General features: G+C 49.0%; 1 protein-coding gene across 3 annotated transcripts in view; it reads right to left on the reverse strand.

Moving 5' to 3' along the window:
* The window catches only part of LOC138452785 (E3 SUMO-protein ligase ZBED1-like), a 657,632-nt gene that overhangs the window by 248,501 nt on the left and 382,736 nt on the right, over positions 1-26,395 (reverse strand). For all 3 annotated transcript variants that reach the window (XM_069605131.1, XM_069605127.1, XM_069605129.1), the window contains one exon: positions 23,235-23,392. In XM_069605131.1, coding sequence (XP_069461232.1) covers positions 23,235-23,392 — 158 coding nt within the window. The remainder of the gene's footprint in view (positions 1-23,234; positions 23,393-26,395) is intronic.

Genomic DNA, 26,395 nt, shown 5'->3' on the forward strand with positions numbered 1-26,395 from the left:
CAGCACCATGAACTTAATACAGTTTGGACAGTTCAGATGCAGGTGCAGCCATGTTCTCATTTCAAACACTGCTCTTACCCAATTTTAAGCCAAGAGTTCTGGCATACTCCTCCCCAGTTCGCACATACGCTGATGATGCATCCAGCATGCCAACAGGTCTACCTTAAGAAAAGCAGGGAGAAGGCGCACCCCCAACGGGCCCGTGGGAGGAGTGACCACCACTAACCACAGTCAACTTGACATACTACCTGGTCAGGCAATCATGGTGCCTGGTCAGGTACATCTCCAGGATCAAAATCATTGTCGGAGATTGGTGATGGAGGCTCCCGAAGGTGAAGAACTGCCTGGAGACCTGATGGTCCAACGCACACTTATCAGTGATACTGGCCCAGGCGTGACCCACATTAGAGTCCCTATCGCTGTTAAAACTGCATCTACCCGGGGGCCTGACCATCACACAGCTTCATGTTGCTGACCCAGTGGCATAGACGACTGGAACCAGAAGCTTACATCCTCCCCTGGATGTGGGCAAGATAAACTTTGGAGACTCCCAGTTATCAGAACGCGAGAAGAATCATCTACGCGACCAGCTGGCACTGAGAGCAGATGTATTTTCAACCAGCGACTGGGATTTTGGCAAAGCCAAGGGAGTGCAGCTCTGGATTGGCCTGAATGACACCACCCCCTTAAGAGAAAGATCCCGAAGGTTGGCACCTGCTGATGTGGAGGATGTCCAGCGGCATCTTGAAGAATTGCTGCATGCTGGTGTAATACAAGAGTCCAGAAGCCTGTATCCCTCCCCCATAGTGGTCGCACGAAAGAAGAATCAGGATGTTTGGCTGTGCATCGACTACAGGCGGCTGAAAATCAGAACTGTGCCAGACCAATATACCACTCCTCGAGTGGACGAGGCCCTCGACTGCCTGGCTGGGAGCCAGTGGTTTTCAGTATTAGATCTCCAAAGTGGGTACTACCAGAGCCCCATGTAATCGGAGGATAAGGAGAAGACTGCTTTCATCTTACCATTAGCATTCTACCAGTTTACTCGAATGCCACAGGGGATCTCGGGAGTGCCAGCTACATTTCAGCGTTTGATGGAACGAACAGTGGGGGACATGAACCTACTTGAGGTGTTGGTTTACCTAGATGATGTGATTGTGTTGGGCGGAACCAGGAACAACATCACCAGAGGTTACTGAAGGTTCAAGATCGACTCGAGCAGCAAGGGTTGAAAGTATCTCTAGAAAAATGCCAGTTTTGCCGCACCAGTGCTAAGTATTTTGGCCATGTAGTGTCCGCGGAAGGAGTGAGGGTGGACCCCCGCCGAGATGGAAGCACTTGATAATTGGCCCCGGCCGCAGAACCTGCGAGAGATGAGAAGCTTTCTGGGGTTCTGCAATTACTACCGATTGTTTGTACCAGGTTTCGCCAGACTAGCTCAACCGCTCACTGACCTGACAAAGGGTTATCCAGCACCACAGAAGACGGCGACTAGAGAGGGAAAGCAGTCCCCGCCCCTGTATCATCCCAAAGAAAACATTGGACTGCGATGGAGTGAGAAGTGTGAACAAGCCTTTATCCAGTTAAAAAAAACTCTTACCGAAGCACCCGTGCTGGCCTATGCTGATCCCCACCTGCCTTACATCCTACACATGGATGCCAGCTCTGATGGCTTGAGCTTCGTACTCTATCAAGAGCAACAGGGATCTGCTCAAACCGTGGCATTCGCCAGACGGTGGCTGTACCCCTCTGAATTAAACTACCCCACCCTCAAGCTGGAGTTTTTGTCACTGAAGTGGGCAGTGTTAGAACAACTGCATGACTACCTGTCCTGAAGACCCCACACTGACGACCACTCCGAGACCCTCCCTATCTAGATGGTTTTGGTGGCTGCAATGAAAGCCATTTTCCAAAAAGGAACTACTCAGACCACTGAACCAGCATGTTGTAGCGACTGCCTATGAGGGACTGAGAAAGGGCTTCCAGTGAGCTATTGTGACGTGACCAGTTTGATGGCCCCTGAACTGCCACACCTGAATCAGGCCGATCTTAGACAAAAACAACTGCAAGACCTGGAGCTACGGGAAGTACTGCAAAGCAGAGAAAACGGCGCCAGAGGGCCACCGGAAAACAGAAACCTGCCCAACTTCCAGATCTATCGTAAAGATTAGAAAACGTTAGTGATGAAAGGAGAACTGTAAAAGGAGAGTCAAATCCAAGGGCGTACGATACACCGCCTGGTGTTGCCATGCTCCTTATGCCTGCTGGCTCTCTGGGCTCTGCATGAGCATTATGGGCACCTAGGGAGTGAACGGACAATTGAGTTGGCACGCAATCGGTTCTACTGGCCTCGTTTAGTGCCTGACATGGACAAGTATTGCCACACCTGTGATCTTTGCATTGCCCGAAAAACTGTCATCCGGCAGCAGCACTCGAGCATCTGCAGAGCTCTGGACCTATGGATTTGGTTTGTGAGGACTTCCTGAGTCTTGAGACTGACAACGGAGGGATTCAGAACATCTTGGTAGTGACTGATCATGTCAATCGATATGGCCAAGTATATCCTACCAGGGACCAGAAGGCAATTACCATAGCAAAATTGCTCTGGGACATTATGGCTGGCCTGCTCGCCTACATTCCGATCAGGGAAGAGACTTTGAATCGAAACTCATCAGAGAACTTATGCAGTTAATCGGGGTATAGAAAACCAGAACATCCCCTTACCATCCTCAAGGGAATGCTCAAGCTAAACGCTTCAATCGTACACTGTTGGGTACGCTGGGGACACTGAGTGCCAAAGAAAAGCTGACGTGGAGCCAACATGTGGCCAACCTAGTCCACGCCTACAACCGTATCAGCTAATATTCGGAAGGGATGCCCGGCAACCCATAAGTTTTGGTGTCTCCTCTGATGGGACAGGAGTAGAAAACTACCGCAAGTATGTGAGGGACCTTCAAGATCAATTGTCACAAGCTTTTCAATGAGCTCAAGCCTTTGCAGAACTTAAATGCACAACAGAACAAGAAGAGGTATGATGAGAAGGTCCGGTTCCACAACCTGCAACCTGGGGATCGGGTGCTCATCAGGAGTTTAGGAAAGAGAGGGAGAAACAAGCTGGGAGACCGATGTGAATCGCTGCCCTATTTGATTGAGCGACAACTGACACGGTTGCTGGTGTTCAGACTGAGAAGGGAGGGCTTCCAGAAAGATGTGAAGACCCTCCACAGGAATCATTTCCTGCCCATAGAGGATGGTGTGGAAATGGATCCGATGGTGGCTGAAGTTCATCTTTCCCCCAGTAAAAGGAGCGCCAGATGTTTTCCAACGGAGTCCCCCCTACACCCACACCAAAAAGGGAAATTTCACCACCGGCCAGCCAATGTACTGTACCGTGTGTAGCCTCCAAGTCAAGAGAGCAAAGAAATAAAGAGGATCAAGAGTCGTCAACTACTGAAATAGCCCAAAGGCCCTCAGACATTTTGGCTGAGCCAGGAGGAAGAGGAAGAGGATGAGAGTACTGAGGGTCTAGCCATAGTCTATTGGTATGGAAGCGAAAACACGCCGCCTGGTCCCGCAGCACAGTCTGAGACCCAAAGCAAAGAATCTGGGTCTAGGAACTCTGGCACATGCTCCCCAACACAAGAGGAGCACATCCCAAGGTCAGATGCTGTGACCAGTGATAGACCGTCTGCCTCAATAGACTTTCAAGGAACAGCGTCCGAGGATACTTTGGAAGTCATTAATGAGCTCCGGCGGTCTCAACGAGAGATCAGACCGGTCAGAATATTGAGCTACGATGCACCAGGAGACCAAATTGAAACTATCAGGAGGGGACTACCTGTTCACACTATGGCATGTACAGGAGTGTATAATAATGAACCATTGAGTTGTTCTGAACAATGGTGGACTGTGCCATTGCTACAGAGTGAAAAATGTCATATTGTATTGTATGTCCTTCGGGACAAAAGAAACCCTTAGGGGCAAGGGTTTCAAAGGAGGAGGGGTTGAGTGTAAACCCGCATTTCTTGTGGGTTTCTGCGAGTGTGGGATGTGTGACACGTTGTGGTGTTGTAAGGTTTGTTTACCCTTGCGTTTCACTGTAATGTCATATGAGGGTCTCCCACCCCCCCTTCCTTTTGGCGCGCAGAGATGGTTTAGAACAAAGTTGGTAGGCACCACCAGCAGGGGGTGCTGGGTTGTCTGTGAGGTGATTTCACCTCCGGACTCCCGTGGGCCCCCCCTGCTGGCGAGATACAGTGAGCATCCTCACAGAGGATAAGGGCCTGGAGGGGATCGCTTCAGGGGGAGAGCGGAAGAAAGGCGAACGAAGTCAGGAGCTCGAGTCTGCCACTGAGGGCATCCCAGCCCTCTGTGTCCAGTGATGGTCCCTCCCTTGTCAGGCCGCCCGTCTGGCATATGGCAGTCTCTCTCCCCCACCCAGGGGTCGAGGGAGTGTGCCGGAAGTCGAATGTGAGAGAGTGAGAGAGTGAGAGAGTGAGAGAGTGAGAGAGTGAGAGAGTGTGAGAGTGTGAGAGTGTGAGAGTGTGAGAGTGTGAGAGTGTGAGAGTGTGAGAGTGTGAGAGTGTGAGAGTGTGAGAGAGTGAGAGAGTGAGAGAGTGAGAGAGTGAGAGAGAGAGAGAGAGAGAGAGAGAGAGAGAGAGAGGATCCCGAGCCCCGTGTTAGCCAGCCTCTGCTTTACAAGTGGGCCGTGGAGTGCCCCGACGGAGGATTATTTTCTCCTCTCTCGTCCCGAACAAGACACAGGGAGACGTTTTTTAAGTCAACCAACGCTCAGTAGAACAAGGGATGTGGCCTACTTTTGGCGACACTGGAAAAGGCGGTGTGGAGGCCGGAAAGGGGGTGGGGGTTGAGCCCACCCGGGTAGTTGGAGAATCCCTCTCACTTGTCACGCGGCCAGCCTAGGCCCATGCTGCTTTAGTGGGTATTGATCAGGGGCCTAGTGCCATATCATCTCTGAGGGGAACGTGCGCTATTGACCTGGCCATCATATTACACTTCACCCGCCATGTGGGGTGGGGGGCAAGAGGAGAACTTTATAAATCCTGCCGGGATGTCTTCCGAGGGTTTTTTTCCAAATGTTGTACGAATATCTATTTAACCAATGTGAATGTGCATGTTATCTGGTGATCCACATAACGTATTTGAATATTTATGGACCAAAATGTGAATGCGCACTTCCTCAGGGGACCACTGTGATGGGTACTGATATGCATTTAACCAATGTGAATGTGCACGTTATCTGGTGACTCACATAACATATTTGAATATTTAGTTAACCCAAGGTGAATGCGCACTTCCTCAGGGGACCACACTGATGGGTACAAATATGTATTCAACCAATGTGAATGCGCACGTTATCTTGTGACCCACATAACATTTGAATATTTATGGACCAAAGGTGAACGCAAAATTTCTCAGGGGATCACTCTGATGGGTACGGATATGTATTCAACCAATGTGAATGCGCACGTTATCAGGGGACCTCTCTGGGGTAGGCAAATAGTTATTTAACCAATGTGAAGGTGCACAGTCCCCTGAAGCCTACAGGACATAAGTGAGTTTCAGTTAGCCAAAGGTGAATTCACAATATCCCTGGTGCCAACAATGAACTATATGAATAGTTATTTAACAAAATGGGAATGAATAGGGTCCAACTGGTCTCACAGGACCCCCTGAGGAGACACTAAAGCAGAAAATGTGTAAGGAACAAGTTACTTACCTGTAACTGTTGTTCTCCAGCATGGGTCTGGCATGGATTCACATGCTCATGAATATTCCCCGTCGTCAGGCTGGGAATCCTCGGTAAAGAAAAAATCAGTATCAGTTTCGTTTCTGATCTGTCCTTCGTAGTAGTAACCAATCACTGATCTCTGCGTCATACTGACCACAGCCAATGACTGCCCTCTCCCTAAGCCCCGCCTCTGGCAGCCATCTTCAGATTTGGTAGCACGTGAAGTGGCAGTATGGCCAAGTGAAGAGCCGCAGAGGGGTAGGCGGGAGGGTTCGCATGTGAATCCATGCCAGACCCATGCTGGAGAACAACAGTTACAGGTAGTAACTTGTTCCTTCTCCAGCATGGGGTCTGGCATGGATTCACATGCTCATGAATAAAGAATACATAGCAGTACACACATGCACAACCACAGGAGGTGGCAAAGGCTCACCATTAAGCATAACATCAAACTCAACATTAAGCAATTCTTACCTCCTCACCAGGCTCACCTTAGGCGAACAGGTTGCGCAGCACTGCTTGGCCGACCCTGGACTCCTCCCTGGAATCCCGATCGACGCAGTAGAATTTCGTGAAGGTGTGCGTCGACCTCCACGTAGCAGCCCTGCAGATGTCCAGCAAGGGCACACCAGATAGGAACGCAGTGGTAGCTGCGATCGCTCTGGTGGAATGGGCTCTCGGACGGCCAGGCAGCGGTCGGTTTGCCAACCGATGACAGTACATGATACAGCCGGAGAGCCATCTGGAAATGGAGGCCTTCGAGAGAGCCTTCCCCTGATTGACAGGTCCAAAGTTCAGAAAAAGTTGTGACGTCATCCGAAAACACTTCGTGCGGTCCACGTAGAACTTCAGCGCTCTAGCCACATCCAGCGAGTGCAAAGTCCTTTCAGCCGGCGACGAAGGCGACGGGAAGAAAACAGGCAACACCAAGGGTTCGTTGAGGTGGAAGTCCGACGGTACCTTGGGCATGAAGGAGGGGTGCGTCCTGAGCACTACCCTCGTGTCGTGAAAAGTCAAGTACGGGGGCTTGCAGGAAAGGGCCTGGATCTCTCCCACCCGTCGTGCGGAGGTGATGGCCACAAGAAACGCTGTTTCCCACGACAAGAACTTCAACGGAGCCGAGTGCAGAGGCTCAAACGGAGGTCCCATGAGCGTGGTCAGCACCACGTTGAGCTCCCACGCCGGGGCCGGAGCCTTCACTGGCGGGAACGATCTGAACAGTCCCTTAATGAATTCTTTCACTAGACGATGAGACCACAAAGACGTTCGCCCTGTGGTTCTGGTGTATCGGGAGATCGCAGCAAGATGAATCTTGATGGACGCGTGCGCCAGTCCAGCCTTGGCCAGCGTCAGAAGGTACAGCAGTACCTGGGGAGCCGTAATCCGTAGAGGGTTAATCTTCTGTGCGTGGCACCAGACAGAGAACCTCTTCCATTTGTGTCCATAGCATTTAAGAGTTGAGGACGCCCTGGCCTTTGCAAGAACCTCTCTGCAGTCGGCCGGTATGTCGTAGCCTCCAAACTCTAACGCTGCAGGAGCCAGGCCTGCAAGTTCAGCGTCTTCGGGTCGTGATGGAGGATGGCGCCTCCTTCCCTGGAGAGAAGATCCGCGTCCACTGGCAGCTTGATTGACGGTGACACTGACAAGTCCAGAAGGTCCGGGAACCATATCTGCCTCGGCCACGCAGGTGCGACGAGGATCATCCTGCACCGTGACCTCTTGAGCTGGTTGATGAGCCGGATCAGCAACGGCAATGGAGGGAACGCGTATAGAAACAGGCCCTCCCAGGGGAACGAGAAAGCATCGCCCATGCTCCTCGGCTGGGGAAACCTGCTGGCGAACCTCCGGCACTTGGAGTTCGTCGCCGTCGCGAACAGATCGATCTGGGGTGTGCCCCACCGTCGGAAGAGGCGGTCCACTAGATCCTGTCGTAGTTCCCACTCGTGGCACGAGCGCAGCTCTCTGCTGAGCGAGTCGGCGATGGTGTTTTTTATCCCTGCCAGATGAAACGGCACCAGAAACATCCCTTGGGCGACGGCCCAATGCCACAGATCCTGCGCCTCCTTGGACAGGGCTGGGGATCTGGTACCGCCCTGCTCCCTGATGTAGAACATGGTGGTGGTGTTGTCGGTGAAGATCCTCACCACCTTGCCCTTGAGGGACGGAAGAAAGGACCTGAGGGCCCAAAACACTGCACGGAGCTCCGGGACGTTGATATGGAGGGACTTCTCCGTCGGAAGCCAAAGGCCTCTCGCGTGCAGATTTTTGGTGTGCGCTCTCCACCCTTCCAAGGAGGCATCCGTGGTCACTGTCTCCTGGTGGCCGGGGGTCTGGAAGTCCATGCCCGCCGTCAGATGCGCGCGGGTGCCCCACCACTGGATCGCTCGTCGGAAACTCTCGTCGAGTGTGATCCTCTCCTCGAAGCTGCCCGTCGTCTGGATCCAGCGCGCGTCCAGGAACTCTTGCAAAGGGCGCACCTGGAGCCTGCACAGGCGGATGAGATAAATGCAAGAAGACATCATTCCGAGGAGGGACTTGATGGACCTCACCCTGGCCGCGTCCGCAACCAGCATCCGCTGTACCTTGCCCAAGATGGCCCTCGTCCTTTCCTCCGACGGAGAGGCCAGAAGCGACACTGTGTCGAGCTTCGCTCCCAGAAACAGTGCGTCTTGTGCGGGCACCAGGTGGGACTTGGCGTAGTTTATGGAGAATCCCAGGTCCGTGAGTAGTTGGACGGTCCTTGCCGTGTGCTCCACGGCGAGCTCCTTCGTCTTTGCTCAGAGGAGCCAGTCGTCCAGGTAGGGGTAGACGTGGATCCCTTCTCTGCGCAGATGCGCCGCCACCGGTGCGAGGCACTTGGTGAACACCCTGTGTGCCGACCTCAATCCGAAGGGAAGGGCTCTGAACTGGTAGTGACGCCCTTGGACCACGAACCTGAGAAACTTTCGGTGTCCCTTTAGGATGGGAATATGGAAGTAGGCATCCTCCAAATCCAACGACGACAGGAAATCGCCCTCCTCCAGTTGACCCAGGACGTGTTGGAGGGTGACCATCCGGAACTTCTGTGCCTTGATGAATTTGTTCAGTCGTGGTAGGTCCAGGATGGGACGCCATCCTCCCGTCTTCTTCTTCACGAGGAAGTATCTTGAGTAAACTCCGGAGCCCCGAAGCCTCTTTGGGACGAGCTCGATTGCGCCCTTCTTGAGCATCGCCTTTACCTCCAAGAGAAGTTGAGGGACGTGATGTTCTTTCCTGGCCACAAGGGGGACGCGCGGGCACCTCTTTAGAAACTCGAGCGCGTGACCCTGAGCCAGGGCGTCCAGCACCCAACGGTCGGTGGAGATGGACTCCCACGCGCTGACGAAGCTCGCCAGCCGGCCTCCCACCGGGGTGCTATGGTGAGGGCCCGACCCCACGGCCGGTTCAGTCCTGCTTCGACGAGGCTTTGCCGCCTTGTCCTCCTTGGCGACGACAGCGGGGTCCGCCTGACTTGCCTCGTCCCCTGTAAGCTTCCTGTGACGACGAACGGGCCGCTTGACGGTAGGTGGAAAATCCGCCGCTGGAACCTTTGGAGGCACCATGTTTGCCTCTGCGGCTCCGAAAGGGCGGCCGCCGTTGCTGGAGAACCCCAAGAGCCCGGGCCGTCTCCGTGTCCGCCTTGATGGCTTGAAGGGAATCGTCCACTGTTTTCCCAAACAGGTTGTTTCCGTCGAACGGCATGTCCAAGACTCTGGTCTGCACGTCCTGACGGAAGTCAGTAGCCTTGAGCCATCCACGCCGCCTAAGGCACACGCCGTTGCCCAACTGGCGAAATCCAGTGTCAGCGATGTCCGTCGCAATCGTAATGGCGTGGTCCGACGCTACCTCTCCTTCCTGCAAGATCTCTAGGGCTTCCGCCCTCTTGTCGTCTGGTAGGAAGTCCAGCAGGGGGGCCAGTTTGTACCACAACTCCCTGTCGTAGCGGGCTACGATAGCCAAGGCGTTGGCCGCCTTAATCGTCGTCGCTGCCGACGAGATGACTCTGCGTCCCATCGTGTCTAATTTCTTTCCCTCGCCGTCCGGCGGGGAGGTAGACGTAGAGGCCGCGCCCCCCCCGCTTTCTTCCTGGCCGCCGCGGAGACGACCGAGTCCGGGGTCGGCTGTGCCCGAAGGCACAAGGGGGCCGCGTCCGGGACCCGGTACTTCTTCTCGTACCGATCCCTTCTAGCCGGCGTCGTGGATGGGTTCTTGAGGAGGGCAAGGCCCTCATCCCAAATATCGTCTAGTAGAGGTACAGCGAGGACCGTCTTTCTCTTGGTCTCGCGCCGTTGATAAAGGAAACCTTCCTTCTTCTCTTCCGGGCAGAGCTGGAAAAGCTTGGATGCCCTGGCGATCATGGAGTGAAACGATCCAATCTCGTCGGGCGGGGAAGCCCGGGTGGGAGGTGATGACGGGAGATCCTCGTCGTAAACCTCGTCATCTGTATCCGTTGCGGCCGTGTCAGTCCCCGTATCATCCCCACGTGTCGTGGACGGAGAGGAAGGCTGAGCCGGGCGCGATGGCTGAAAAGGAGGTGGAGGATGAATCCTTCTTCTCTTAGGGGGAGGGCTCCCAGAAGGGCCTGGCTCCGGGTCCCCCGTCGGGAGCGGTTCCTCCGTTGGTGGTAACGGCAGTCTCGTCCTTATCTCCGAGCATAAGGACTGTATAGCCAACAAAATGGCCGCCGAGTTGTCTTGCGGCACTGGTTGAGGGAGTTCCGACGGGCTATCAGGAGCCCCGTCGGCACTTTCGACGCCCTCGTCGTCTTTCACGTCGGGGTCCCTCCCGACAGGATGGCCTTCTTCCACGCCAGAGCCGTGGCCTAAGACTTCGATCAGCTCCTCCTCAGAGGTTGAGGCCGAGTCCACGACGACCTCCTGCCCCCCCTTTTTCTTCTCCGTTGGAGGTTTCACGGGGGTCCTGTCGATGGGCATGAAAGAGGACTCCCTCCGCGATGGCAGGGAGATTCTGGGCCCCGGGGTCGCCACCACTGGTGTAGCCTCCACAGGCTGAGCCAGGGCCGCCGCGACTGTCTCGAAAGAGGCCTTGGCCGGATGGATCAAGGCTTTCACCACCTTAGGTGCGCTCACCGCCTTCTCCTTGGGGGGAGGGTCACCACCTCGCTCCCCCTCCGATGGGGCCTTAGGGCACGACCGGGGTCTCTCCAGGAGTTTCGCCGGGTGCTCGGCCTTCCTCTTACCCGAGCCAGAGCGTTGGCTCGTGGTTGATGGAGCCGGGGAGGATGTGCCCTGCCTGGCACCCGTAGAGCCCGACCGTTCGGCGCTCCCGATGCCAGCGGACTCGCAGTGCTTGGCCTTCTGTTGGACCCCCGTCGCTGGGGCGCCCTCAAAGGTCTTAGAAGACAGCTCGGACTTCTTCTTCTTCTTCTCGCCTGACGGGCTCTTTCCTTCCAGCCAGTTGGCGAGACGTTGATGGCGGTCCTTCATGGTCCGCTCCGACATATTGCTGCAAAACGCACAGTCCTTCTCCACGTGCGTCTTGTCCTCATGTAGGCAGTGAAGGCAAAGGGAGTGTTCGTCCTCCTTAAAGACATTCTTAAGCTGGCATCCAGGGCAGACCCTGAACAGCTTTCCGGGCGTTGAGCTTCCCTTCTCCTGGGCCATGCTCGAGAAGGGCCTGAGAAACTTCTGGAATCCTCCAAAAGCGTGCTCGACCAAATCTTCACCCTTGAGGGGCGTAGACGAATCCAACACGGGTCCTGTTGATCGGATGAAGGAACGGTGGAGCTTGAGGCTCTTTTGACCGAAAAAAGAGAAATTTTTCTGAGAAAAAACGCGAAAAAATGCACTAACGCTTGTTATGCTTAATGTTGAGCCTTTGCCACCTCCCGTGGTTGTGCATGTGTGTACTGCTATGTATTCTTTATTCATGAGCATGTGAATCCATGCCAGACCCCATGCTGGAGAAATAATGATACTGTGATGTTGATGAAATGAAGCTAGTGGACATTGTTAATTTACAGTATTATCCAAGATAGAGACTCAGAAAGGAGTTCAGAAATGTAAAATGATCTATGTGTAACAAGGACTGGTTTTGACTAATTCAAATATATAAAGAAAAGCGGTACATGCATGTTACATTAAGCCAAGCTGTGTCTGTTTATTTAACCAGGGGGGCACCGGTGTTGTCTCTCATATGGATGGACTTTCCCCCTGGGTACTTCTGTTAGGCGCATGTGTGCAGTGAGGTGTTAGACTCCCTAGCTCAGGTCTCCTACAGGTTGCAGTTCACTCTTACATATTAGAAAACAGTTAAATAAGGGAGAAACACCTTACATGTCCATCTGATGTTCTTCTTGCCAATGGTGTGGAAGCAGCAACATGGGGTTTTGGCTTCCAATTGTAGACAAATGCTCTCATACTCGTGTTCATAATTCCCTTATTGTACTTCCTATATGAGTTCACACACGCATATTATTGTGTATACTACATATTTCGATCTACAGTTTAGGGTCTCCTTTATCGTCATTCTTTTGCCATGCTTGTCTTGAAATGTGTTTGTACTTGCGTGAGCATGTTTGCACAGTATGCAAGTTCTGTATTTCCTGAAGCCTATCCATCCGTTCTTGTGGATAACAATTTACATTCTTCTTCAAAATTAGACTGATCTGGGCAGTTTCTGCGTGCCCGTATAAGTTCTCCAGTTGGTATGTTCGTGGTGGCAACGTTTAGGTCCTGTAATGTGTTAATCATTTCAAATGATTCTGGTTCATCTATTGATCTCAATAAATGATTGTCTTCAATTTGCTCAATTGTGAATGGACTTGTCTCCGTTCGAAGTGGAGGATTATAAGGCCTGGAAACTTGTTTCAAATTTGTTTTCGAGTTTTAGCTTTCGTACAAACTTGAACAAGTACCATAGAGTATGTCAAAAATAGAATTTAAGACTAAATCTAAATTTACACCGCAGCGGTCACTAGACAATATGATTGATGCTTTTTGTAAATCGGTGACAAGGGACATCAACAACTTATCAGACAAACGCAGAAAGTATATATCCAAAGGGAACCTAACCAGAGAATAAAAACAAGCACTTAAGCATCTAAAAGAAGACACAAGTATTGTTATCAAAGAAGCGGATAAAGGCGGAAACAGAGACGATTACATTACCATTGCAAAAAAACATTTAACAATTCCCCAATGTTATGAGAAATTGCATAGTAACCCGAAAAAAGAAATAATTCACCAACTGCAAGAATTGATCACTAATTGGCACAGAAAAGGACTCCTAAGTGATGATGAAAAAAAGTATCTTTACATCAGTCAACCAGTTCAGATCATTTTCTTACCCAATGTACACAAACCATTTCAACATATCCCAGAAGGATGGCCCATTCTAAGTGGCATAGGATGGGCCACCGAAAGGATGTCAGAATACATTGATAACATCTTACGACCAAAAGTATCCAAAATGTAAAGCATATCTGAAGGATACTACAGACACAATCAAGATTCTACAACAAATTAAATGGCAACCTAATTACATATTGACCACCTTGGACGTACGTGCATTGTACACGTCAATCAAACATGAACTTGCAATACAAACAATAGATTACGTGCTCAAAGGAAACTCTGCCTCACATTATCATCAAGTGTCGATACTGAAAGAAATGCTTAAGGCAACCCTAGATCACAATATTTTTCAGTTTGACGGCAACTTTTATCGTCAAAAAAAGGGAGTGGCGATGTGCACGAAATATGCCCCTGCTTTGGGAAACCTCTTTATCGGGATGTTCAATGACTAAGTTTTGTATGCAGATGAATCATTTACAGAAAAAGTTGTTTTATGGGCACGTTACATCGATGATGTAATAATGATTTGGAAAGGAACGTCACAAGAAGTAGAAGAATTCACAGGACGATTGAATCACAATGAAGTTGAAATTGAATTTACTGCACAAAGTAGCCAAACCAGCATCAATTTTTTGGATCTGACAATCTATGCAGCGAAAGAACAACTGTTCACTAAAACATACCGCAAAGAAACAGAGGTCAACTCTACCCTGTAAACGACAAGTTGCTACCACAAACCTGTCAAACACAACATACCAACTGGAGAATGTATACGGGCATGCAGAATCTGGTCAGACCATTCTAAATTTGAAGAAGAATGTGAATTGTTAGACACGGGATTTAAACAAAGAGGATACCAATGGAAACATATTAAACAAGCCCGGGCCAAGGCGAGGAAACTAACACGAGAACAAACCCTAATCCAAAGGGATAAATCAGGACAGAAACAGGAAAAGGTCTTCTTTATAACTAAATTTTGTCACGACAATTACAATATTAAGAAAATCCTACAAAAAAAATTGAGCCTTTTGAAGTTGGACTCACACATATCCAGATTCGTGGAAGAAGGTCCCACAATAATCTACAAGAGGGCCAAGACTCTCAGAAACTATTTGAGTCCATCTCTACTCCCTGAAGTTCGAAACATTCCAACACAAACTTGGTTAAGAACGGATGCTATAGGCTTCAGGAAATGTGGAACATGCACACTATGCAAATATGCTCACGCAAGTACAAGCACATTTCAAGACAAGCATGGCAAAAGAATGAAGATAAAGGAGACTATAAACCGTAGATCGGAATATGTAGTACATGCAATAATATGCGTGTGTGAACTCATTTATATAGGAAGTACAATAAGGGAATTACTAACACGAATAAGAGCATTTGTCTGCAATTGGGAGCCAAAACCCCATGTTGCCAATAGCACACCATTGGCAAGAAGATCATCAGATGGACAGAAAACCGGACATAAAATGTACTGGATTACAAAGAGTTACCCTTGGCAGGAGGGGTGGGAACAGAGCGAATGTACTCCGCCAAACAGAGCAGGACTAATTTGTAAATTCAGGACTCTAGAATTTGGTCTTAACAAAGATAATGAGATGGCTTCTTTTTTGTAATGGGAACAGTAACATGATGTATGTATTCGAAATATATAGGGTGATTAATGTCTATTTTACAAATCAGAATGTTCAGCAACCTTAACTTATAAGTCACACATGACCGGTAGAGACAAGAACAGGAACCCGGGGGGGCGTGGCCGACTGCGCGATGCAGTAGACGTGTGCCTTCGGAGCTCCCGCGACCGCTGCCTAACATCCTGTTTAAACGACCACCTGGAAATATCTGGTGACCCCCAAAGTAGGACCCCCCGGTGCCTGACATCCCAGGGCACGTCTGTGGCGAATTCCAGCCTGTAACTCGCAGGGGCTCTGGCACTAGGAGCGAGAGTAAACTACGCCAGCTCGGCTCGACGACGAACCAAGATGGCCGCCGGACCATCGGGTGCGCACTGAGTGGGGACCGATACATCCATACATCCAGCGGCGACCGCAAAGTAGGCGGATCGAGGCTCCTGGAGGAATCTGAGCGAGACCAGGAAGGACGGGTGGGAACGACAGACCATCATATCAGAGCGGTGCGCCGCTACGGAGACCCGTAGGCGGCCCTGCCGGCGTGGACCCCACCCTCCTCCCCCCGTGTGACCACCTTCAGGGCTGTTGGAACTGGCAAACACCCCCGGCACGTCGCAGCAAAAATCCCAGCGCCCGGCGGCTGGGCCCACATGCCCAACTTTGCGGATTCACTATCTGGCTCTGGGCTCAAACTCACAGGGCACCGGCGGCGCTTCCACTGTGACTGAGCTGCTGCGTAACAGGACTGTACCCAAGATACGGGGCCTGACGGCGGACATGGGGAAAGACAAAATTAGAAGGCCCACTACGCAAAACAGAATCGACCAATATACGATCCCTCCTTCGCAAGCTCCTGATTTCCAACCGGTACCATCGGAAGAAGTGGATCCAGCACCTGGGCTCTCCCTAAAGGACGTCATGGCGGCCATAGCAGACTCCCGCTCGTCGATGGAGCAGAAGATGGATGGAATCAGCCTGGATGTGTCCCTCCTCCGACACGACCTGCAGAAACTCTCGGCACGTACGACCGAGGCGGAACAGCGCATTTCCAATACGGAGGATGGGGTACACGCAATACAGCAGGAACTCCAAGGAGTCTCCGCCAAACTTAAAAGCCTGGAGGCCAGGGTCGAGGAGGGGGAGGGCAGATCCAGGCGCAACAACATTCGAATCCTCGGTATCCATGAGAAAGCCGAAGGTCCCTGTATGGAACTCTTTTTGGAACAGTGGCTGATGGACCTCTTCGACCAACGATCCTTTTCGAAATTCTTCTCGATAGAGAGAGCACACCGAATGCCCTCTGGTAGACCACTGCCAGGAGCCTCGCCGCGCACGGTGATAGCAAGGTTACTAAATTATCGGGACCGAGACACGCTGCTGCACCTCGCAAGAACCAAAGGTACGACCACCTTTAATGGCTCCAAGATCGCCTTCTTCCCCGATTACACGCGGGAGGTCCAGAAGGCGAGGCAATCCTTCGAAAGACTTAAAAGACAGCTTCAAGGGATGGGAGTCAAGTACGGCCTGCTCTTCCCTGCCCAGCTGAAAATATACCACAAGGGCACAACGGTCCACTTTAATGACCCGAAGGAGGCCTGGCGATGGGCAGAACAACACATTGAAGGGGACTGGTCGGCGCACCGACCCAACAGGGGCAGAAATCCTAGGCCCCCGCCGGATCATCCTCGAGACCCGGACAGGCCACCCTCGCCGAATCGGCAGGCGGAGGCTGGAGACTGAACATGAATGCTCCTTGTGGACGGGCCTGGGCCCTCGTGCAGGGGCGCTCCAAACGGTTGTTACAGAAGGCCCGTACTGTGAGTCGTCTATGTTATTAATAATGCGGTTTGCGGGGGCATATCTCCACCGCACCGGCCAAGGCAACAGGGCCCCCCCACCAACTTTCAATTTCTAATCTGTTTAGTCTTATTGTGTATGAGAGTTTGTAAGGCTGACACGTAACACGTGTTGAAAGTTATGATGTTGGGGCTACAGGTACTTCGTGTTGGGGTGGAGTATGGGGAGGGGGAGGGAAGGGAATGTTCTAATAAGTTTCTTGTTACCCTAGGAGCACCGCGTCGCCGCGGGCTCCGAAATATGTTGAGGCTCAAGATAGGACGAGGCCACAGACGATCCAGGCAACACAATCTTCGACACTTTAGACACACACCGCAGTACACTACTATTGGCAGGGACCCCTTGCCTGTAAAACACCCGCTCAACTACTTACCCCACTCTCTGGATGGCACCCCCACAACCCCAATTGACTCCGACTGAACGCCCCAAATCCCTCAAGGTGCTCACCTGGAACGTAAACGGGATGGGCTCTCCGATCAAGAGGCGCCTGATTAAACAAACACTTAGTAGACACTCCCCCGATGTGGCCCTGCTATCCGAAACACACCTAGCAGGTCTGAATTGCTCTTACTTCCAACGCACTAACTACAGGTCTGCTTTCCACGCGGGATATACAATGGGGTCTAGGGGCACTCTCATACTTATCCACAAACGTGTTCCTTTCACCCTCCAATGCTCGGAACACGACCCACGAGGTCGCTACATACTGGTCCTTGGTACGTTGTGGAGTGAGAGGGTCGCCTTCGTCTCGGTATACTCCCCGCCCGGACTGGGGCAGGAACTCCTGGACGAGTTAACTGCCCTCATAGGTAAACACCAACCTGATAAGCTGTTTCTAGGGGGAGATTTCAACGACGTCATGTGCAATTCCACTGACCGCACACATCTCAGACAACGTAACCCAGACACCCCCACAAGACTATCTAACTTTGTGTCCGCCCTGGGCTTGGGCGATGTATGGCGGGAACTGCACCCGGATGCTAGGGGGTACTCCTTCCACTCCGGTGCCCATGGCTCCCTCTCCAGGATCGACTATCTTCTTGTTCCACACACGGACCTCCACAGGGTACTTTCGGCGGATTTCCTTCCCTGGGGCATTTCCGACCATTCGCCTCTGCTCGTGGAGGTCCGTGTACAAGGCGCTTCCCCCCCTGGGACATGGCGATTGAACACTTACTACTTGGGTTTCCCTGAACTTGTTGACCACCTCACTGAAGTCTCCACCGAGTACTTCGAAATCAACGATAATGGAGAACAAGATCCGGTGGTGGTCTGGGAGGCCTATAAGTCCGTTTTACGGGGGGCCTTAATCTCCTGGGTGGCAAATAGAAGGCGGGAGAGACTCCGGGACATAACAAGAGCGGAAGATGAGCTGACCCAATGTGAGAACGAGCACATCCTCGGCCCATCCCTGCAGACCCAACTCTCCCTTAAACGTGCCACTGAACGGCTCCGTAATCTTTCATTAGACAATGCGAAACAAGCCCATTGGGACTCCAGAGCCAGAATCTACGAGCATGGAGACAAGGCTGGTCGGTTGCTGGCTTGGTTGGAGAAGAGGGACGAGGGTCAACGGTGTGTTCGTGAGATTGTCACTCCACAGGGTGAGAGGTTCGAATCGGACGCGGAGATAGCTGAAGCCTTTGCCCAATATTATGAAGCGCTCTACCGGGCCCCGACCTCGCGGTTGGACCCAACCCTCCTAAACGGCATAATATTCCCAACTCTCTCTGTGCAACAAAAGGCGTGCTTGGACTCCGCCCTCTTAGAGACTGAGGTGGCTGAAGCACTAGCTCAATTGCAGACCGGGAAAACACCGGGCCCGAACGGGTTCCCAATTGAAACTTGGCAGAAGTTGGGGGGAACCAACATAACATCCTCCCTCCATAAAATGCTACTTACGGCCCGGGAACAAGGCGCTCTCCCGCAGGATCTATGTAAAGCTACCATCGTCGTCATCCCTAAACCTGACAAACCCCAGGAGCAGTGTGCCTCCTACAGACCGATCTCGCTGATCAATGGCGAAGCCAAAGTCCTTGCCAAGGTCCTGGCCAATAGGTTACAACTGGTGGTTGATACATTAATACACCCGGACCAATGCGGCTTTATGCCACACAAATCGACCAGAATGAACTTACGCCGACTTCACTTGGCGTTGGAGAGGGCCCCTATCGTTGACACTTCGCTTGCCCTCCTGGCAATCGACTTCGAGAAGGCCTTCGACTCGGTTCGATGGGATGGCCTCTGGGAGATCATGGCACGGATGGGCTTTGGGGAGGGGTTCCTGGGGTGGGTGAAGCTACTATACACGAACATCTGGGCGGAAGTCAAGGTGAATGGGTGGACGTCTCGCTCCTTCCGACTGGGCAGGGGCACACGGCAGGGATGCCCCCTCTCCCCCCTCCTTTTCGCTCTGGCGATAGAGCCATTGGCCATTTGGCTTCGCCAAAGCACATCCTGGGTGGGATTTAGATGGCCGGAGGGCCACGAGGATCGGATCTCCCTTTACGCTGACGACCTCCTGATATACCTGGGAGACCCCACCCAAACTTGCCCCATAGTGACCCAGATTCTTGTCCTATATGGGGAATTCAGCGGTCTAAGGATCAACTGGAAGAAATCTGTTTTCTTCGCGGTGAAGGGAAGGGGACAGCCCGACCCGAGGGAATGCCCATACCGAATAGAACAATCTGGTTTCCGATATCTCGGGATCTGGATAACGACGGACCTGACCAGTTATAGCAAGCATAATCTTCAACCAATCTTGGACCGATTCTCTAACGACGTACAACATTGGAAGCTTCTCCCCCTGACCCTCATGGGTAGAGCCGCTCTCTTCAAGATGCTGGCCCTCCCGCGATTCCTCTACGCCCTTCAAAATGCCCCTCTGCAGATCCCGGGGGCTGAATTTGACCGGGCGGAAACCCTCCTTAGGCAACTCTTGTGGGGTGGAGGGCAGGCGCGCATAGCACTGGCCACACTCCAGAGGTCAGTATGGGAGGGTGGGATCGGAGTGCCCCGCCTTCAAACCTACTACTGGGCCTCACAACTTGCGGTGATCAATGACCTACTACACGGGGACCGGGAACTACCCCATATCAAAGCCGAAGTGGCTCCCATGCACGACACCGACCCAATACAGCTACTATACCAAGCCCCCCTCAGACCATCCCCATCAACTACAAGAGCACATATTACCACCATCTGGAAGAATGCACATAAATTTGTGGGTTGGGGAAACAAGATATCAGCGGCGCAGCCCCTATGGCGTAATGCCAACTTGAGAGAAATTGCAAGGTTTGAACCTTGGCCATCCTGGGTGAGAGCGGGGATCCATAAGGTGGGGGATGTCCTGAAAGACGGGAATCTTGCGCCGTTTGCGGACCTACAACACAGGTTTCGACTCCCGGACACTGAAAGATATCATCACTTGCAAATGTCCCACGCCCTAAGAGTCCACATAGCGATAGAAGATGACACCCCGGAATATTCACCTATAGAACGCAACATTTTCCCCGAACTTATCCCCTCCAAATGCACATCCATCCTTTATAATGCCATCACATCCTTCGCAACCCCTGAATTGACCAGTCTAAAAACCAAGTGGGAAACAGATGTAGGGGATATTGACCCCGAGGACTGGATACGGGTATTAATGTACCCGCGGGAAACTGCCATCTCCTCAAGACTCAGACTGGTGCAACTTAAAGTACTGCACAGAGTGTACTATCCTAGGACGGCACTGTTTGGGTGGAAGAAAGCACTGAATCCGAACTGTCTCAGGTGTGGGGGCGAGGAAGGGACCTTCTTCCACACTCTGTGGTCCTGCCCCCGCATCCAAACTTTTTGGGAGGCCTGTTGTCGGGAGCTGGCCCGGATACTTTCTAAAACAATTGATTATGACCCGAGGGTCCTGCTCCTGGGAGTCCCAGGGGAGCACGAACTGAATAAATGGGAGGAACTGTTGCTGCACACGGCGACTGCCCTAATGAAGCGAAACATTGCACAGAAATGGGGTGTACCGGAACCTCCGACAATGGAGCAGTGGACGCTGGACATGGACACATGTGCAATGCTCGAAAGACGGATATACAATGCAAGGGGCTGTCCTAACAAGGCTTCTAAAATTTGGGCGGCATGGGAGGAAGGAGGGCCCTGAAAGACATTGAAAGACATTGAAAGGGTTTGGGAGAAATTGCCCTGGGGACGCTAACCAGAACTTTTACATTGTGTATTGTGGCTCTGTCCCGTAAGAATGGTGACCTGTGACTTATTATCGTTAATACTGCTTAATGAGCTGTGTCGGCCTCAATTGATGTCGTTGCCTCTTTTTCTTTTGTTCCTTGGTTTTGGTTGTTTTGACTATGTTATGACTAATTGAAAATAAAAAATGTCTTATCAAAAAAAAAAAGAACAGGAACCCGGTCACATTAGGGTCAATTAATGACATTCCAATTAACACAAAAATGGTACAAGTCCAAATAGAAAGGCAACAACTAGAGAGACAACATGGTTTTGTTTTGGGGCATACATGTGGTTTTAAGATCATCAACATTAGAAGAATGAGACATAACCGCTCAGCAATGCAGGAAAATGCCAATAAAAATATGTGAAAATAAATAAATAAATATGGCTGAAAAACGGGCTTAAATAGTATATTTAAGAGACAGAAGTAACATTCATATATCATATATAAGGTAAGGTCAGTTGGTTTTTCCACTTAGCACGTAACTGCAAATTATAATGTATCTGTAATCAATCTAATGCTAAATCAGTACTATCCGGGTTGAACAGTAAATTATGTAATCAAGAACGTGGGGTAATTTTCACTTTTATTTAGTGGTTCATTTTCAAGGTCCACAGGCACCTTCCCCACACGTGATGCATGAGCAAATGAGGCTGGGAATATTAGAGATAATGTACTTAGATGTGCTAGTTCCCAAAATATGGCGGCCGGCAAGAACGGACCATGGAAAGCGAAAACGGCTCTGCCGGGGTACCATGGCAACCGAAGTAAACAATTGTGACACAGTTTGGCTTACGGACCGAATGTTCGACTGGTAAGCCGGCTCCATTTAACAAAGCAATAATGGAAATCTATGCTGAGTCAAAGTTTATAAATATAATTCAGACCAGGCATTATAATTAATGTGCACGCGACATATATAGGAACGTGTACCAGTAACAGAACGAGGCAAAATTACGAGACACAGTAACTCATTGTGAGATCTTATAGACAGAAGCTCCGCGCATTCATTTGTAAATATAGTTCTGGGCATGTTTAGCAGCCCTCATGAAACAAAATAAAGCAAATCCATTGTCGGTACAACTTTTTTCACAACGACGACAAGGCGCATTCCATTTCAGGTGGGATTAACCCATAATACGTGAGGCAAACATGAGAGTGACTATCACATTAGGTATGACAAAGGTATTATTTGAATTAGTCAAACAATATGGCAAACTGGTTATTACATGTTAGGTAAGACAAAAGTATTTTTTGAAGAACTATGGTTTGAACTGGTGAAATAATATGGCAAATTGGTGAACTACAAGATAAGACCACTTTGGCAACACTTTTGTTTGAAGCTCATTTAAACCGAATGGGGATCTAGTGGTTTTGGAGAATAGCACATATAACATGGATGCTCAGACTCCGAAAAAAAATATTTCATTGTAAGAATTGTTCTGGACTTAATGCAATGCCCTAGACTGCGTAATTTAGGCACTCAGCTATGATAAGACAACCTATTTGGGCAGAGGCGAATATACATATTCTAAACGCTATTGTATGAATGATACAGCAAGAACCAAACAATGATCTTATGCTGTTTTTTTTTTGTCCTTTTCTTTTTATGTTTTGTTTTATGTTTTGTTCATTTTAATGCATTTTAAACCTTAACAATCCTCCCCTACACCACTCCTATTTTTCTGTCTTATTTTGAACTCATATTGATATGTCACAACCAATATGTTGAATTAATTGAAAAGTATGAAGCAAGCAATGCCCTTGATTTGAAAAAGGCACTAGGTGTGCCGAAACACATGTCATCAGAGGGCCTCTCCTAAGGGAGCAGTAACTGTTTCGCTAAAAATAAATATTTTTCAAACTCCACTTATATTGTGGCGCAATTCATTGATGAGGATCTAATACTATTCCCATATGAAAACATACAGTTATTGAGCAGAAGGTAAAATCCGAATTATCTGGAAGAAAGTAGCAAAGAGGAGCGATCTTAGTTAGGAAATAAGTTCATCAGGGACTACTATCTACCAGATTGGCCCACCAATGCATGTGACCCAAAGACAAACCTATTGTTTCAAATAAATCTAACTACTATATAGTCCAGGATTTCTTGGAATATAGCTTATGTACTGATATTATTTTGCTGCTGAAACTAAAGTACAGATTGAGAAACATAGTACGCAACTCTGTGTCTGCCAAGGAATTTAGATGAAGAAACACACTCTTGTAAAGAGAAAATAAATGCATAAAAAGGATGTGTTCTCGTAACAATTTTTAAACAAGAAAAGAAAAACATTCACTGTATCGTTTTTAAACAGCCTTTATGGTAGCAGCACCATGAAATTAATACAGTTTGGACATGTCAGATGCAGGTGCAGCCATGTTCTCATTTCAAACACTGCTCTTACCCAATTTTAAGCCAAGAGTTCTGGCATACTCCTCCCCAATCCACACAAGGAGTTCAGCACCTGAAGGAATCACCTGGCATGCACGATAATAAATCTTTCCACGGTACTGAAAGGCAGTCAGATTATGTTCTTCATCAGTCGAAGCACAGGCTACATACCTTTAGACAAAATTAGGACAAGTAACACAAGTTATAACATAATAAAAGAAACCGAGAAGATGATAAAGTGAATCTACTTGGAATGTGGATGGATATTTGGCACAGCAGATGGAGAAAGAAAAAAGCATAGATAGTATAACGAAGGAAAAGCAAGAGATAAAAATAGGCAGTACAACTTGTATTTCCTGAAACAATAGCATGGGATCACTCATAAATGTGTATTCTCTGAAAAGACACACCCTTCCACCCCCCCCCCCCCGCCCACCAAATGCACTAATGACAGGGAGTACATTTCAGGACACTTTCAGACATCACATTTAGTCTTTTGACCTTATTAGGGGTAGTCCATATGGTCAAGTCCCTTTTGCAGTGCAATGTTCCACAATTCTTAGATCTTGCAGCACCATTTTAGTTCTCTTTTTGAGCAGGTACGAAATATACAAGGACATATTAAAATATAAATATAAATTAACTTGAGGTAATGTGGTTGCCAATTGCCAATTTATAGAATAAACGATTATCACAGGTAATTCAAAAAAGGTCTGCAGGTTCCTCTACCGAAAACGAACATTGTCAAGTAACCTGTTCTGTGGGAAGGTGGAAATATGCCTATGTACTCGGCATGCATAGCTCCTGAAAAGCAGAGCAGATGCGGATATATACTGTCCGTATCAAAAGCAGTAGAGACACCTGTGATAGTTGTAGAATAATATAGTTATGCAGGAGTTCGTTTGTACTTTTTTCATGGAAGGAATGTTTGCTACCCTAGGTGAGGAAGACAAAAATAGTCTCACGCATAAACATGGATTTAAAGACTAAAGATATTTTGTGAAACGGGCCTACTCTACACCTTACTGAACTTACCCATAGTTTATGGAATCTCTGCCTTTCTTTAACTCCACCAATTGACGAAAACATGAGAATCAGGTGGCCATTTTGAGATTATAGTTTTGTTTGAGTACGACCTGAACTGACCACTTGTGTAGTTAAAATGTCTGCCAGATAACCACTGCAGCCATGTTTAAAGTACAAATAGCTACCAGATAATTATGGGTGGCATACTGATGGTGCAACTGATTGCTGGATGAATGCGGGCAGCCTTATTGAGTAGTGTCAGAACTGGCTGGGTTAGTAACAGGAAGAGTAACAGGAACTGGCTGGGTTAGTAACAGGAAGAGTAACAGGAAGAGTTTGTACATAGAATTAACATTGTGCTTGCCCAAGTCAAGATGGAGAGAAAGAAACTTAGTCTGATTGGTTAAAGGAACAATGATATGTTTGGTTTGCCTGATTGGTGGAAAGGACAATGGGTTTGATTCTTGGGAGGTGAGCAAGATTCTAAACTGCCTTTCATCCATAGAAATTCAGTGGCTGGTTGTACATTAGTTAAGCTCCTTAAGTAAGGCCCTTTCAGAGTTCAGAAAATTTACCAAAGTAGTAAGAATATCGTTTGCTGATCCTGTATGAACAAGAAGACATCAGGTGGGATCGTTCTTTTAAAGATTTTAAGATTTTCACAGTGAACTTTCATTTTCTTTTATAAGAAAACTTAAAGAGTTAACAAGTTTCAAAATTAATTGAGAAAAGAGACATTTACAGTTAAATTACTATAAGGAAACAAGTTTGAAGATTGTGCGTTGAAGTTTAAAGTTATAAACTGCGTGTAATGTACTTCAAGACTGTTTAATGTGTGCGCGAGTTCGCGTGTCGTCGTTTACGTGTTTTTGGAAGCGCGCGGGTATTCAGAGCGATAGAGCACGTGCCCAAATGAATTGCGCGAGTGAATTTTAGCGCGTGTACATTTTTAACGTGAGAGACGTTTCATAAGAAAGCGAGTGTTGGGTTGCGATAGAGCGCGAGTCCATTTTAATTAAGCGCGAGTTGTTTTTAACGCGTGAACTATTTTACGTGAATTACGTTTTGTTTCTCCGCGTGTGTTTGGTAGCGATAGAGCGCAAGTCCATTTTAACTAGCGTGTGTTATTTTTTATCGCGTTTACGTATTTTTTCACACGTGCGTATTTTGTTAAGATGCGCGTGTCTATTTTAAACGCGAGGACAATTCTTCACATCTTCTGATTTCACGTGTTTAACGCATACGCTTATCAAGAAAGAAACTATACGTTTTTATGTGGAAATAAGGAAACAATTCACACGCAGAAGGAAAGCAGCATTCCAGAAAGTTAAAGAGTATCTATTTAATGTAACTTATGCAAATGGAATTCAATACTTCAGAAAAAGACTGCATTTTATAAAAGCATTAAAAACTACATAGCGTGAAAAGAACTTTAAAGCAAGAAGAATATTTAAGTCTGTAAGGTGTTTGCAATGGTCATCCCTTTAGGATTCTAAAGAGACTTGAGTGGCTTGAAATATATGCACTAAGCAAGATATTATTTTACAAGATATTCCACACAGATAATTAGCCTCTAAGTCTTTTACTGAGGTTTAAGAGGTAAAGAGTGTAAAGTTTGTTTAGAATAATTTTAGAAAGGAAGTTTATATTATCATATAAGTAACCAAGTGTATTTGTTTACTAAAGATACCAGAGCCTACTAGAAGGTTGCAGGGCTGCAGTGTCTCCGTTGTTATTTTCTCCAAATTCCCCTTTCCCTTTCTTGGGGTTTTCAGATCAGCTTATACTTAAGGGTTGAGAGATGAACTCCTGGTGAGGGTCTGTGGGGCCAGCATCAGCTCCTGTGGAATTCAGTCAAGCCAGACCCTGACAGGATGAAAGGCCCACGATCATTTTTTCCACCTGAGCTGATATGGATCCCACAGAAGCACTAGCAAGTTCCATTAGGGACATGTTTTCAGAGTTAAGGGAGGAAATGAGGGCAGTGCGAAAAGAAAACCAGGAATTACAAGTCAAGTTTGAAGAGTTAAACTCTAAGGTTACCCGTAAGGATGAGGAAATTTCTTTGGAGTCAAGAGATTCAGAGAATACTAGTAGAGAATTACCAGTGTTAATTAGAGAGGATTTGGGTGAAGGAACGAGTTCTCA

The sequence above is a fragment of the Ambystoma mexicanum genome, chromosome 1p (assembly GCF_040938575.1).
Source record: "Ambystoma mexicanum isolate Mex_15411 chromosome 1p, UKY_AmexF1_1, whole genome shotgun sequence".
Taxonomy (NCBI): domain Eukaryota; kingdom Metazoa; phylum Chordata; class Amphibia; order Caudata; family Ambystomatidae; genus Ambystoma; species Ambystoma mexicanum.